At 39.4% G+C, this 15,552-nt stretch overlaps 1 protein-coding gene across 1 annotated transcript in view; it reads left to right on the top strand.

The window, feature by feature from the left end:
* Window positions 1-571: 571 nt before the first annotated feature.
* The window catches only part of LOC120917302 (mucin-5AC-like), a 69,814-nt gene continuing 54,833 nt past the window's right edge, over window positions 572-15,552 (top strand). Inside the window, exons 1-12 of the mRNA XM_040328505.1 lie at window positions 572-667; window positions 3,327-3,588; window positions 3,672-3,786; window positions 6,638-6,725; window positions 7,398-7,504; window positions 8,912-9,128; window positions 10,623-10,748; window positions 11,515-11,632; window positions 12,622-12,760; window positions 13,470-13,580; window positions 13,780-13,849; window positions 15,321-15,458. Coding sequence (XP_040184439.1) covers window positions 595-667; window positions 3,327-3,588; window positions 3,672-3,786; window positions 6,638-6,725; window positions 7,398-7,504; window positions 8,912-9,128; window positions 10,623-10,748; window positions 11,515-11,632; window positions 12,622-12,760; window positions 13,470-13,580; window positions 13,780-13,849; window positions 15,321-15,458 — 1,564 coding nt within the window. The 5' untranslated portion in view covers window positions 572-594. The remainder of the gene's footprint in view (window positions 668-3,326; window positions 3,589-3,671; window positions 3,787-6,637; window positions 6,726-7,397; window positions 7,505-8,911; window positions 9,129-10,622; window positions 10,749-11,514; window positions 11,633-12,621; window positions 12,761-13,469; window positions 13,581-13,779; window positions 13,850-15,320; window positions 15,459-15,552) is intronic.

The raw sequence follows: 15,552 nt of genomic DNA, 5'->3' as shown, positions 1-15,552 counted from the left end.
CTTATATATTTAAGCAACATAATACGTCATAGTAGCATAAGCACTGGCTAATGTCATTTCAGTGTTTTATAGTGTACCAATAAGTTGGCTGCCCATGATTAGTGTGCCAAAGTATGTATTAAGTACCAATTCTGCAAAATGTACTTCACTGCTATGCTATTATTTAATTTATTGCAGAACCAGAAATAATAATATGCAAAAAAAAATGTATTTAAGACCCATAGAGGATTCCTGTGCAACCTGTGTTTACCTGCATGAAGTAAAGTTTGCATTTGGTGTATGATTCTTCTATGGTGAATACCTGTTCTGACGTTACAGGTGAACTAATTTGTTCAGACTGTAAAATCCTATAATGGATATGATGTAGGAAAAGAAAAGATACACCAAAGGATCAGTGTAATCCCAACTATTACATGTTCAGATCTATCATGAAATTTAAGGCTTGAAGCTTGGTTTTTGTGTAATTAAATGGATCAAAATTAAGTCTCTACTGTTATCTCCCACTGGGAGGGTCAACCAGGCTGGTCTATATAAACAGCCAGGGTAGACAGGGGGAACCAGAACACTTGTCCCCTGTCAGTGAGCAGTGGCACCATGGGGACTATGGGTCCAGTTATTTGGATCCTTTCTACTTTGGCTCTTACACATTCCTTAAGTGTACCACGAGGTAAGAATTTTCACAAGCTGTTGTCTTATGGATCAAAAGGACCAAATTTAGAATGAAACTTATTATTGTATATTATGACATGCTTGTTGCCAAAAAAAATTTAGATTCACGTTTTGTTGCCTTATATGTATAGTGTTATTTTTCTTGTTTATTGTTTTCTTCTTTTTCTATCCCTCTTTTATGTTGGGTGATCTCTCGATGACAGCTGCCAAAGTTATAAAGTGACACCATCACTTTACCCATTCAAGTCTGTGACTGTCTCCCCTAGTAGCCCATTCCCCAGCTAGGAATGCTCATGATTGTCACTCCTTTACCGCCTCTCAACTCTGCCAGGGGCTTCTCTCTATTGCTTGAACGGAGCAGAATTTTCAGGTATAGGGGAACATGTTACCTTCCCCCTTGTGACAGCCAATGGGCCTGATCAGCCAACACTGTCATGTCCAACTCCATCCAAAACTAGGGCTCGCTTAAGGTGAGCTCCTGCAGCTCCTACAGAGAGTGTAGACTGGTAATTATATTTTCTTGGGGATTGGTGGGGGGACTATCAGAATCCACTGTCACTTTGATCTAAATAAGCAAAGAGACAATTTCTCATTAAGGAGAAGCTATATAATGCACATTCTGAGGTATTATTGAAATATACCAGAAGGATTCCTTAACGTGACGTTACATCTTAAAATGGCTGACATGCCATATTTTGAGAACATGCAAATTCTAGTCAGATAGTGCATTGGCTAGGATTTAACCAAGGCAGCACTGATTACTAAGCCTCAGAATTGCTCAGCATGATAGTACTCCCCCTAGTGGTCCTCTGTATCCAAAAACATAAGAGGAGAATTTTCTAATTTATATATACTGTATCAATTAGGTATTTAGAGTCATTTAGGTAGTCAGAACAGCTATACCTAGCTCCTTAGACACCAGCAAGGTTAGAAAGCATCAGTGAACAATCACCTTGCAGCTTCTAAAGTTAATACCAAGATCCTAATGTATAGCCGGGCTGGAGCCATCGTGAGTAAGTGCTGTACATTTGACCAGAAACATCCCAGCATAATGGTCACCTTGTGCTGGGTTGTAAGTGAAGACGAGAGGAAGTACAGCCAACCCATCCTCTAATGTCACATCTGTTCAACTCAACTATTGGGCTCAGCAATCCTCACTACAGCTGATTTTGGCAGGAATGTTGTAGCTTCCTCAGTTTCTTATAAACTAGGTTTTGCCTAATATTTCCACCCTGGTAGCAAGTTATTGGTCTACCACATGCTGTTATGTTGGCCAATCCTTGGCAGCATACTGAACCCACCCAGTTTATTCCAATCATTTTGCAGGGATTGGACTGTTGTGTAAATGTCAAAACTTTATAGTTTTGTACTGGTCCTGTGGACAGAAGTAGTTGGTGCTACTACCAGATGTATGCTGCCATAGATTGTGCAAAATCTGGTGCAGCTCTGCATAGAATCAGCTTCCAGGTTTTATTTTCAAAGCTTAACTAAACAAGCTGAAGTTAGAAGCTGATTGACTACCATGCACAGCTGCATCAGATTTTGCACTCTCCAGTTTTAGTAAATCAACCCTGTTGTGTCACATTCATAGGTGTACATCCCAAAGTTGCATTAGGGTGTGCACCCCCAAAGTTCAAACACATGTGTGTGTGTGTGTGTGTGTGTGTGTATAGAGAAAAAAATGTAAATGTACTAAAACATGGACATTTCAGAAGAGCAGTGGACAGGTCAGTAGGGAAGAGATTGGTGTCACTAGGGCAGTGGACAGTGTCAGTAGTTTTTCATTTTTTTTTACAATTTTATTTTCTTATAATTTTTTTTTATTAAGAACCCTGTTGAAAGGGCTTTGGTGAAATATCAGAAGGGGGAATCTGCGCTGCATAGGATGATTAGGATGTGCCCCGGCACACCCCCTGCACACACCTGTGGTCACATTGTAAATGCATGTCCTATTGTGCTTTAAAGTCCATAGGTAGCGTTATAAATCCATTGTTTTCAGTTCAGACCTGAATCATGCACTTGCTTTAAGAGAGAAGTGCTATGCAGTGCTACAAAGCAAGAAGCACAATCTGCTAATGTAATGATTAATTAATACTTCATTATATAATGATTAATTCATAATAATAATTACTACTGCCCCCATGTAAATCTGCATGCTATCCTGAGAAACAATTTTATTTAAAACCCCATGGATGATTTTATTTGTCATTGCAACAGAAAACACATTTTTTGGGGGAACTAAAGACACATACACTAATCCGTGTCTTCTTGATCAAGTATTCAACATAAATATACTGTATACACTTGTACATTAAAGAAGACTTCTAGACATTACCAGTTGGCCCAATACAGTTTAATGCCATTCTAGCTTATGCAATGAAGCAAATCAAAGAGTAATAAGATTGTGAAAGTTGGGTAACACAGTCAATATCACAATGGAAGTTGCCTGTTATTATTTTAACTAGGTCTGAGCAGTATAATTTTTAGCTGGAACTACGTTTTTCATTTTGCCTCGTCTAATTTCCTTTTTGGGAGATTTCCCTTTGATTCCTTTTATGTCTAACATCCTTTACCTGAACAGGGTAGAAATCTCATTGGGGACAAACTACATATATCTCTTCACTCCTATTCATACCAATTGATACTTTTTCTAACAGTGATGAATCCGGCACACAACAACCTTGTCTGCAGCACCTGGGGAAATTTTCACTATAAGACCTTCGATGGAGAAATCTATCAGTTTCCAGGAACATGCAACTATATATTTGCCTCAAACTGTAAAGACGCATATGAAGACTTCAACATCCAGATACGTCGTTCGTCAAGCTCAGATAGGACAGTGGTGTCCCATGTGGTGACAAAGATTACGGGCATTGTCATCGAGATGAAGAAAGGTGTGATCGAAGTGGGAGGGAAAAGGTAACGCTGGTTGAGAATGCAAATGTTAATGTTAAATTGAATCCAAGCATACACAAGTTTCTATAAACCAACTTTTCTTGCAGGGTCACTCTTCCATACAGCCAGTTTGGAGTACAAATTGAGTACAACAGTGTATATGTGCAAGTTTCTTCCAAGCTGGGAGTAGTGCTTTTATGGAATGAAGCTGATTCTGTCACGGTAAAAGGCTTTACTTATCTCATCCACAATAATTTTCAAAAGTTTGTGTTAGTGACACTGAATCCTTTATCAAAGTAGATCTCTTATATCTTAACATCCACAGTTTTCATCACATTATATAAAGCAGGCTGTTTAAAATGAATAAGACATCTTAACACATTGAAAATATAGGTCCTGTACCATCATTTATTAAACAGTGAGCACAATGCACAGAGCATATGTATCTGGGTGTTGCGGTGTTCCCTAATGCATAAAGATATTCAAATTACTCAAAAAAGGGGACGGGAGGGGGATGGATGAAACCAAACACCTCACAAGATTACTTACACACAGCCCTATGAAGGGTCATAAGATGCTGGGAGCTGGAAGTTTGCAGAAGGCTGGGGAAGGTCCCCGTACATCCACGGATGGCCAAGGAGGATAACCCCACACCCGAGGGGAGGAGCGGAGAAAGGCATGGGACATGGTAAAAGCAGGTAGCACATCCCAAATCTGAAAAGGTGATGGAAAAAGTGAGTGAGGTAAAAAAGAAACAGCACTGGAAAAAGCGAGCAGCCAGTGTAATAGTAGAGAAAAAGAGTGAGGAATGCCAAGCAGCATCAAGTCAAGGAATTGTGACTTTAAAAAGAACAGAAGACTGTGTAATAGTGAGGAAAAAGAGTGAAGAAAAAAACAGAGGAAGTTAAAATAAACACCAGCTGACCAGATACCCAAGGACAAAGGTGAGTGTGGAGTCCTGGATCGCGACAGACCAATCTGTCCCAGATTCCAGGAATGGCCCAGGGTGACCGAGGATGAAAGAGACCCATGGTGGAGAGCCATGGGGACCTCTTGGCCTTTGAATAAAAAGAAAAAATAAACCCCTGGGCCCTTTCATAAAAAAATAAATATATTGGTCTTTAATAAAAAAATATATATATATATATAAAAAAAAATATGTATAAGAAATTTTTTTTTCTTTTATAAAAAAAGGGGGGTTGCCATCCGGGGCCCTGAGGACCTCCGGGACCCTGGGGACCTCTGGGCCCTTTAATATATATATATATATATATATATATATATATATATATATATATATATATATATATATAAAAAAAATATTTTTTCTTTTATAAAAAAAAGGGGGGGTTGCCACATGGGGCCCTGGGGACCACCGGGTCCCTGGGGACCTCTTGGCCCTTTAATAGTATATATATATATATATATATATATATATATATATATATATATATATATATATATATAAATAATAAATACAAATAAATATATATTTATTTATTTATTTTTTATAAAAAAATAATTTTAAAAAGGGGGATTGCCATCCGCGGCCCTGGGGATCTCTGGGCCTCTTACAGGTGTACTGCCTGTACCCCCCTGATGGTGGCCCTGTATACAGATATGACAGATATGAGGCTGTAGGCACAGAAGTGCCTAAGCACAGTCACATACCAGGAAGTGCACTGCTACTTTTAAGGAGGAATTCCAAACAAAGGGTATATTGTTCAGGGCATTGCTAAGGCACAGTTATCATTTGTAGATGTTCAATATAAAGGTGCATTTACAGCTATGAATGTGCCTGACACCAATTACATGCGAGAACGCCAGCGGGGCATTAGCTGTGGGAGGAAGCTCCATTGAAAGCAATCTGAGGCTACCGGCTCTTGCAGCCAATTGTGGCCGCTCACACATAATCATGCAGCGATCAGCTGCTAGTGATCAGCCTCAGGCACAGACTTCTTGTGTCCAGGGCAGGGATGATCACTCACCAGAGTTCTCACGTGCAATCGATATTGGGTGTATTCGCAGGTACACCCAATATCGATCCCCTTTCATACTGAGGTGCTTTACAGGTTCTATAGGGAAAGGGAGTTACCGCTCCAGGTGGATATGCTTATACCAGTGATGGCGAACCTTGACACCCCAGATGTTTTGGAACTACATTTCCCATGATGCTCCACTACACTGCAGAGTGCATGAGCATCATGGGAAATGTAGTCCCAAAACATCTGGGGTGCCAAGGTTCGCCATCACTGGCTTATACAATCAGTGTCTTCTCAGGAGAACAAGGGTGCCGGCAATGCACAAAGCAAGTAATAGAGGAGATGAATGGACAGCGGCACTCCAAAAAAAACTTGATGGTTGTCTTTATTCGTAAAAAGGATAAAAATAGCACTACAAATAACAGCAAAAATTGGGGTAACAGCCTATGCGTTTCACACTATTGGCTAGCCATGAATAAGCACTAACCAATAGTGTGAAAACGCCTAGGCTGTTACCCCAATTGTTGCTGTTATTTGTAGTGCTATTTTTATCCTTTTTACCAAGACAACCATCAAGTTTTTTTTGGAGTGTGGTTGTCCATTCATCTCCTCTATTATTTACAGGTTCTATAGCACTAAACATAGCACCTGCAAAGCGACCCTCCTCTCACTCCAATGTGAAAGCCCCAGGGCTTTCACACTGGAGCGTTGCGCTGGTAGGACATCAAAAAAAGTCCTGCAAGCAGCTTCTTTGAGGCGCTGAAATCAATGGGCAGTGCCGCCGAAGTGCCGGAACTTTGCTGGCGCTTTTAACCCTTTTTCGCCCGCTAGCCGAAAAGTGCAGCTAAAATTATGGCTTTACTGCCAACGCCCAGCGCGAAAGTAACATAGCAAATCTTCACTTTTTAAGTTTAGGCCCTTTTTAATATATTAGCATGTTTAATATTAGACTTGACTAAATAACATGCAACCATTGTTTCTTTCATGCTGCCATTTCTTCCTTTAGTGACAACGTTTTTGCCTATGGCAGGCATGTGACACAGAGACTTTTTATTCTATGTATCTTACACTTATGTTAATTTAATTTACAGGTAAATGTTCCATCAAAATACATGAACAGCACATGTGGATTGTGTGGAAACATGAATGGGCTGACTCAGGATGAGTTTGTCGATAAAAGTATGTTCTACTACTTATAATCCTGTATTATACCTTATTCTTTCTTAGTACTTTTGTTTTTACAGAAACTCACTTTCTTTCACTAGATACACTTTTTTCAAAAAAAGCTATTTTAATTCAAATAAATTTGATAATATAGCTATCAGCACATACTGTAGAACAGGTCACATAAATGCGGTAGTAGATAATTATCACTGTATACCAAAATCTTATTTTACTAAAGATGCAATAGGAATATCAGACATAATTGGGCACAGTAGTATTTAAGGGGAATCATAATTGCTTTAGGTCAAATGTATTTTAAATGGGTTTTTAAAGAAGAATTCAAAGTATGGATTTGTTATAGTTACATCTGTCCAGCTTGGACCAATGGAACTATAAATATACTATACCTTTGGGATCCCTCTATAAGCTGAAAATCACTGTAGAAGATACCGCTACTCCTGTGACCTCCAATAGCTTTTGGGTCCTGTGTCAAGAGGCTGCTGCATTCTGAGCACAAAACACAAGAGGTTGCCCGCTTGGCACGGGTGCCATTCAGAGAATGTTTTGCAGTCCTTTAATGAATGCAAAGTTTTTTCTGATTAGAAAAGATGGGAAGTTACCGTGCATCATCTTTTTATAAGATATACTGTACATACTATGTTGGTAACAATTTGTGTATTTATACAGATATCCAGCTGACACCTGTGCAGTTTGGAAACCTGCAAAAGATGGATGGACCCACAGAGCAATGTGAAGATGTTGTACCATCTACCCCTAAAAATTGTGGCAATCTGGTAAGATTTTAGAAAGACTTTTAAAAAGACAAAGAGGGGAATTTACTAAAATTCAAGCAGATAGAATCTAGAGCAGCTGTGTAATTCCAACCAATCAGTTTCTAGCATTCATTTTCAAAGTTTAATTGGACAAGCTGAAGAAAATGATTTCTGATTCAGCTGGTTACTGTGCAAAGCTACTTGAGATTCTGTCTGCTCCAGTTTTAATAAAAATCTCCCCTCCCATATGTTTTATTGCCTTTCATATAATGACTTGTAGATTTTGCTGTTACTTATGCAATAAGGTAACTGAAAAATTACAACTAATTCTTGCACTCAAAAGGAAAATGTTCTGTAAATGTTGCTCAGAGATTAGTAAATGTTGGGAGATTTCATTTTCAGATAATATTCAATCATGTGAGAGGGAAAAAAAATAGATTTTTTTGTGTGCACATGATTGGACGATGGAAGTCAACGGAGTTTCACCTAATATACTAAGCTAGGGAAAACTTCCCTTGCAAAGTTAAAGAATTTTTTTGGTCATAGCATACACTTTTATTTTATAATAATCAGCATTCTACTAGCAACAGTTAATTTAACAATCCAATATAAGCTTGCTAGAAAAAATCTCCTTTCTTGTTTGTTGCCCGTCTGCTGGCCACCTTTTTCCACAATTTCCTGGATTCCCAGCATGCTTTGCAACTTCTCTTCTGCTGTTTACTTTCCAAGGACTACATATCCTATGGTACCTTGCTGCCTGCAAGCTGTGATTCCTGTACAGACTCCATCTCCTAAAACTCTTTGCTGTAGTTCAGGAGGCAGGTTCTGTGAAATGTGTGACACAGCAGTGCCTACTCACATGGCATAGTAAAGACATGTCACAGAATATTAAAAAAAAATGTATGGGAACCTTCACAAGGTAAGTTTACAATCTTGACAATTGTTCAGATTATTAGGCGTAGGCTAGAAATAATTGAAATAGAATTTGAAAATTAATATAAGATTTTACATTTTGACTATATACTATATACTTTAACAGACTATTTGCTTTGGTAAATTAACCCCATAGTCCTTGTCAAACGTAAGCTCATAACTAAAGATAATGTACCCCATTATTTCCTGTTCTGCTCTTTAGGACAATTGAAACTCTTCTTGCAGTTTGCAAGATCACAGGTGAAATTATTAGCATGGCTCCATGAAATGTGGCTAATTAACACACAAGTATCCCCCTTTCAAAGTGTGGAAATCATATACAGTACTGTGTACGGATAGGCAATACTGCTACATAAAATGACAGTATGATGGTCTTTATTTCATGTTGGTAGTTACAAATTATAATGATTATCCATCACTCGATTTTGTCATGAGCTTACAGTACACATACTTACATACAGTGCACTACAATGTTAATGTTTTTTCTCCATGCAGAATGGGACCTGTGTCCGCATGCTTTCCAATGCAGCCTTCGATGACTGTGACCTGCGTGTGCCTCAGGATCTGTACATCAAGGCCTGTGTGTCTGACCTCTGTAGCTGTAAGAATTCATCTGATGCCTCATGCTTCTGTGATACCCTGTCTGAGTATTCCCGGCAGTGCACCCATGCTGGTGGGATGCCCAAAAATTGGAGAACCGGCACCATGTGTGGTAATTACTTTTTTCTTGCCCTTTTTAATTGTCTATGTCCTTTCCTAAGGTAGTTTTTCAATGTCGGTAGTACAAAAATGACTACAGTGGTATTTATCCATATTAGGTTAATGGTCTTAGCTAGAAAACTTCCACTTTGTTGAAAGAGTCTAAAACAGAATGTGCTGCATCAGCTATCAGAAAATGGTTGGTCATTAAAGCCGAACTTCAGGGGACACTTTTTAGTTTGTTTTGAATAGAGCAGGAAAAGGTTTTATTGCTGCCTGTGTCTCTGTTAGAGAGATTTCCTCTCACTTCCTGTCAGAACAGGAAATGACAGAACATTTCTTCAGTGGGGACACAGAAACAAAAACACTTGTTTTTGGAAGGGGAGGGTTAGAATATCTGACAATATTTGTATTACTGACTGTGCTTTCCTGTCCCAGTATAAAATCTCCCCATGTATTGTATAGACGTCACAGGCACACGTGATGTGAGGGGAAAGCTCTGATGGGATCAGGAAAAGAGAAAAACGCATTAAAAAAATTCTCCACTTTAAATTGTATTTTTAAATACTGTTTGTGGCTGAAATTAGACTTTTAAAAGCTGGAATGTATAGTATACCTGACACTGCCAAAGTAAAATTTCTGTGTCCCTTTATTGTATATTCTATCTTTATGTTGGTGAAACACATTGGGGTTGATTAACTGAAATTGAAGAGTGTAAAATCTGATGCAGCTCTGCAAAGAAACCAATTAGCTTTGAGGTTTTATCGTCAAAGTTTAATTTAATAAGCTGGCGTTAGAAGCTGATTGGCTACCATGCACAGCTGCACCAGATTTTGCATTCTCCAGCTTTATTAAATCAACCCCAATGGGATTTTTAAGTGTGTGAAAAGAGTGCAAATGCAATGTAGTGATAATGAAGCTGACCATACACTCTGCAATATTTTCAGGTGGCCTAATGGATTTCAGCATTGTTTTAATAAAAAATGACGTACTATGACCAATCCAAGCATTTTACCACCTGCTTTATAGTTTCTTGTGGCCCCTACAGATTCCAAAGAAGAAGAGAACTAATTTTTCACTGTAAAAAACATCAGAATAAGTCAAGAAACAGTAATGCTGGTGCCACCTAAATGATGGCCACTGTGATGATCAGACTTTATAAGGGCCTATAAGTAATGCCCATTTATTTCCCCTTATGTAGCTTTAAAAGTTCAGAAGTAAACATAGAGAGAAACAAAATTGACCAAAAGAGTAGTTGATATTCGGAAAAAACTTCCAGCAGTAGTAGTGAGGTAGTGAGTCAGTCAACTGGAAGTGAATTTAAACATGCTAAGGACAAACAGAGAACTATACTCAAATAAAAAAAGGTTAAAAAAAGGGAGGCAAACTCCAGAATTTTTTGGAGGACAATCTTCTGTGTTTTTATTGACCAGTTTTGTAAAGCCAAGTTGGAGCCACTACTTTCTATAATTTCACTTTTTACTGACTTTGAGTGTTTTATTGGCAGAGAGGACCTGTCCGATGAACATGAAGTATAATGAATGTGGGTCACCGTGTGCTGATACTTGTTCCAACTCTGAGCGGACGCTTGTATGTGAAGATCATTGCATAGATGGCTGCTTCTGTCCACCAGGTAAAATCATATGTTTTTTTTTTTCCCTGTGTGTTTTTGGTGATTATTCTGAGTTGGGTTATTTCTACAGATTTATAACATATTAAACTACTAAATCAACATCCTCTAAAGCTATCTAAAACTCAGTTGTTTGAAAAGGATGACACAATGGGGGAAATTTCTTTACAGAAGTTGAGAATCTGTAGCTGTATTCACTTTCATTATCCAATACAGGAATTAGCTTTCACATGATTACATAATTGAACTGAAAATTAATTCAGTTTAGGAGTGAAAATTCTCAACCCCTATAGGGCTCCTTTACTTTTGCAGTGAGGGTGGGTGGTGCCAAAAAAACACACATAGTTGAGCTGCATTTTTACCCCCCCCTCCACTTAAGTTGCAAAGGCAGCAGATGGGAGTGTACACATGTTGTGGCTTTCATGCTTTGCTTTGGCAAAAAAATTATCCCCCTGTTGTGGTCTGCAGACAGCACCGCCACCTAGCATGACCTATTCAACCAAAGAGGGGCAACATGACCCCCCCCCCCCCATGTGCAATGCCCGCGGTTGAAAATCATTCAGTGTTTACGTGGTTAAAACAGGCAGTGATCAGGCAACATATCGCCTCTTCACCGCCTGTCAAATGTATATGAAAAGCTATCTGACCGCTAGTGTAAGCATAAGATAAGTAAACTGGCCTCAGTAAGTCATTACAACGTTTACTCTGGTTATTGGTATCATAAGAGTTATTAGAACCATCTTTTAATCTCAATCAATGTTTTTTTCAGGAACGGTACTGGATGATGTTGATAACCGAGGTTGCATCCCTCTCAGTAAATGTTCCTGCACCTACAACAATAAGACATTTGCACCAGGAAAATTTTATACCAGCAACTGCCACAACTGGTAAGAACTAAAAATTAGCTGTGAAAGTGCTCATAGGGTGTTGTCATACCTGCTGGCCAAACACAGATCGCATTTCAGCCATTATCTGCATCCAATCTGCATCCAATCAGCTGCAGTCACTGTTTGGGTATTCTGATGGCTGCAGGTTCTGGCTGTCAGGATACATTGGCTTACAGAATAGGTTTGTCTATCCTTGCTGTTTAGCATGCATTAAGGAATGAAAGGTCAAGTCTAGTAAGAGGGACCTCTATAACTTGTGACCGAAAGCAATTATCTCAGTAGCTTAACCCCCTCGAGCCAGTTCTTCTTTATCATGATTTCTTTATTATTGTATGTACTCCTACTACTATTATTTGTGTAAACCTGAAATATAGGCTTTACCATGTTTTTCTAAATACAAGAGCCATGGGTATTCTTTGTTTATTTCTTACCGATTTGTACAGTAATCCAGCACAACATAACTCCTCTACTTTGCCTCCTTAGAGGAGCTTTGTGTAAAGACCAGTCACTACTGATCCCTCTCCTTGTGCTGTGTGACTGGTCATGTCTCCACCCCCTTCTGAAGTTTCTTTAAAGGGAGTCTATAGCTGGAGGACCTGCAGGGCCCAACCTACAGTTCTGCTCTCTGCACAGCATACACTTTTTGTAAAAAGTTATATCTGGATTTGAAAAGGCATTTGGTGCACATTGCATGGTTACTGATAATCATATGTAAAGTTTTTATGCCTGGTGTTCCTCTTTGATAATACAGATTTCCCTATGGTAAAGGTATCTTTTATAAATTCTCTATCAGAATTCTTTGTAAGTACTTTCTTCTCATAACTGCAAAATACTAATACATTCATTTTTAAACATGACAGTCTTAAATAGAAACATATATTTTAAGTTAAAAAGCCATCTAAAGCTTTTTTAAATTACAAGGAATGAATTTGAGCAATACTTCATTAATAATATTATTGTATCTGACTTGTTTGTATTGTTTATTATAGCACTTGTCATGGTGGTCAGTGGAGCTGTGAGGCTTTGCCTTGTGCTGGACGCTGCTCACTTGAGGGAGGCTCACATGTCTACACCTATGATGGCGGTCACTATAACTTCCATGGAGACTGTAGCTACATCTTTACCAAGGTAATTTTGCTCATCAAGCCTTCACGTTTTGCTCTGAGTGCACGGTAGTAGCCATATGGTGAATTTTGATATGCACCATATTCACCCATTGTAGTACTACTATAATGTTTTCTGTAGTCATTTTTATAATGAATAAATCCAGTAAGTCAGAGATTAAATTAAAGCTGTCCATACACTGACAGATTTTTTTTGTTCAGCCTGAATGTTGAATCCCCAGCTGTGGCTATTGTATTCCAACAGATAGGACTGGCGGCTGTCAGAATACCTGAACACCAGCTGCATCTGAATGGATGCAGTTGCTGTTTGTTTGAGGATTTTATGCCCGACTCCTTTGCAAATTTCTTATTCAAAGAATATCAGGCGGGAGGGTGCCAACAGCACCACCCATGAAGCGAAATTCAGTTTCAATGTGAAATGTTGCCTAGTGTAAAGCATTCAATTTTACATAAACCGTGTAAAAATATGCTATAGAACAAGCATGGTTTACATGAGGTTATTCAATTGATAAGAATCTCTAGATCTCAAAATACCCTGAGCGTAATATATAAAAAAAAGCCATCTGTATTCTGGCAGGTGGATAGATGATGCGTAATAAAGATGAAAATTATATTTTATCACTAAAATGTGATTATTGCTAGTCAGTAATCCTTAAAATGACACTATTCACATACCACATTCCGATAACTCCCCCCTTTGTTCTTCCTTGTAGGACTGTGTCACAAACATGTTCACTGTGCTGACCGAGCTGAGGAAATGTGGAGTGACCAATACGGAAACTTGTCTGAGAAGTGTCACCCTGTCTTTGGCTCAAGGACAGATAGTAAGTAGTGCTCAGTGCACAGTACAATTTACCTCTCTTTCCAGATATTAGCTAAAAATATCCTTGTAGTATACAAAGTGAATTAAATTTTTTGCCTTTTTTTTGCTCATTGTTAGTCCTGTTTAAAACTTGTGTTTCCCTAGCCATTTTCTTTAGTTTGATCACTTTCCTAAATTGATGTCACCTCTGTAACCTGTAGGTTCTGACAGTGAAGTCATCAGGAACTGTGCTTCTGAATGGGATCTACACTCGTACACCATTAGTCACAGGTACATAATCATGTCTGATAGCATACTGTACATTAACCAGTTTATGAAAGACCACAATTGATCTAAGTAGACTTGGGTGTGCACTGCAATGTTCATGCATATAACCCAAAATCATGGCATCACTAGGAAGCAATGAAAAAAAGTAATATCAATGTGGGCAAGAAAAAAAAAAGTAATGGCAAGAATGTCAACCTGTGGCAGTTCTAAAACCTGAAATCCTCTATTCATATGGTCAGAACAGTCCCACTTATACCTTAGTGGTTAGCACTTTTTCTTTGCAACACAAGGTCCCCTGGTCCGATTCCCAGTTAAAACACTATGGCCCAGATTCACAGAGAGCAAGGCGCACATTACGCCGCTGTAGAGTAACCACCGTACGCTACGCCAACGCAGCGCAGAGAGGCAAGCATTGCATTCAGCAAGCCATAGCTCCCAACGCTGCACCAGCGTGGCGTGGGTTTCGAAAACATACGTCGGCGTAGGTGGAAGTGGGCGTGAACCGATGCAAATGAGGCGTGACCCCATGCAAATGATGGGCCGAGCGCCAGACAGGTACGTATCACGAACTGAGCATGCGCCGTGACGTGGACGCACCCCAATGCGCCTTCTCACAACCACGCCGGCAAAACTGCCTAAGCTATGCCGGATCACTGCGTACGCTGTGAACATAACGTGCGCCCAGCCAGACACACATCCAATGCACAATACGCCGGCTTGTGTTCCCTGGTGCAGACCTGTGCATGTCTGTTGCTGGGTTGCACCTCCTTTATGGGGAATAACTTTACGCCGGACGTACAACTTACGTGCATCTCGCGTAGCATGCACCGGGCACACGCACGTTCGTGAATCGCCGTATTTCCCTCATTTGCATGTTTGAATGGCTAATCAATGGGAGCAGCCCCATGCGTCCAGCCTAAATGTGCGCCCACCCTACGCCGGCGTGGGCAAGTTACGTCGGCGGGGTGTAGCCTGTTTTTAGGCGCATATTCGTTTGTGGGTCTGGCGCACAGATACGACGGCGCACATTTGCACTTACGTCAGCGTAACTTGTTATACGTCCGCGTAAGTGCTTTGTGAATCTGGGCCTATCTCTGCAGTCTGCACTTGTGTAGAGTATTCTGGTTTTCTTCCACATTCCAAAGACATGCATATTAATTGGCTCTAGGCTTCAAAATGGCCCTAATGTGTATGTATGCACATGTGATAGGAACCATAGACTGTAAGATCCTTGAAGGTATGGACTGCTGTGCATGTGTAATATGTAAGTGCTATGTGAATTGTTGGTTCTATATAAAGAAATGTACAGAGTTAATCAAACATAAATACCTGCGATGAAACAAATAGAAGCGTGTCACAGCTTCTGCCTAAAAAGTGCAAGTGAAATATATACATACTATGTTTCTTCTTAGATTTCCTTTGTTTATTGAAAACCAGGTTGTTAATTTACATTCTTTACATTTGTTTTTTTCAGATAATTTTGCTGTGTTGCAGCCATCTTCTTTTTATCTGGTCATTCAGACCTTCAATGGGATCCAGATCCAGGTTCAGCTTGTTCCAGTCATGCAGGTCTCAGTGAGCCTGGACCCTGAGCACCAAGGAAATGCATGCGGTAAAAGTTTATCCATGTCTTTTTATTTGGGGCTTTAGTCTTTAATGTTCCTGGAAGTATAGTAAATGAGTAAATGTGAGGTGTAAAGAAGGCT

This window comes from Rana temporaria, chromosome 11, assembly GCF_905171775.1.
Source record: "Rana temporaria chromosome 11, aRanTem1.1, whole genome shotgun sequence".
Lineage (NCBI taxonomy): Eukaryota > Metazoa > Chordata > Amphibia > Anura > Ranidae > Rana > Rana temporaria.
Note: the sequence above shows the minus strand (reverse complement) of the source record. Positions and strands in the feature narration are given on the sequence as shown.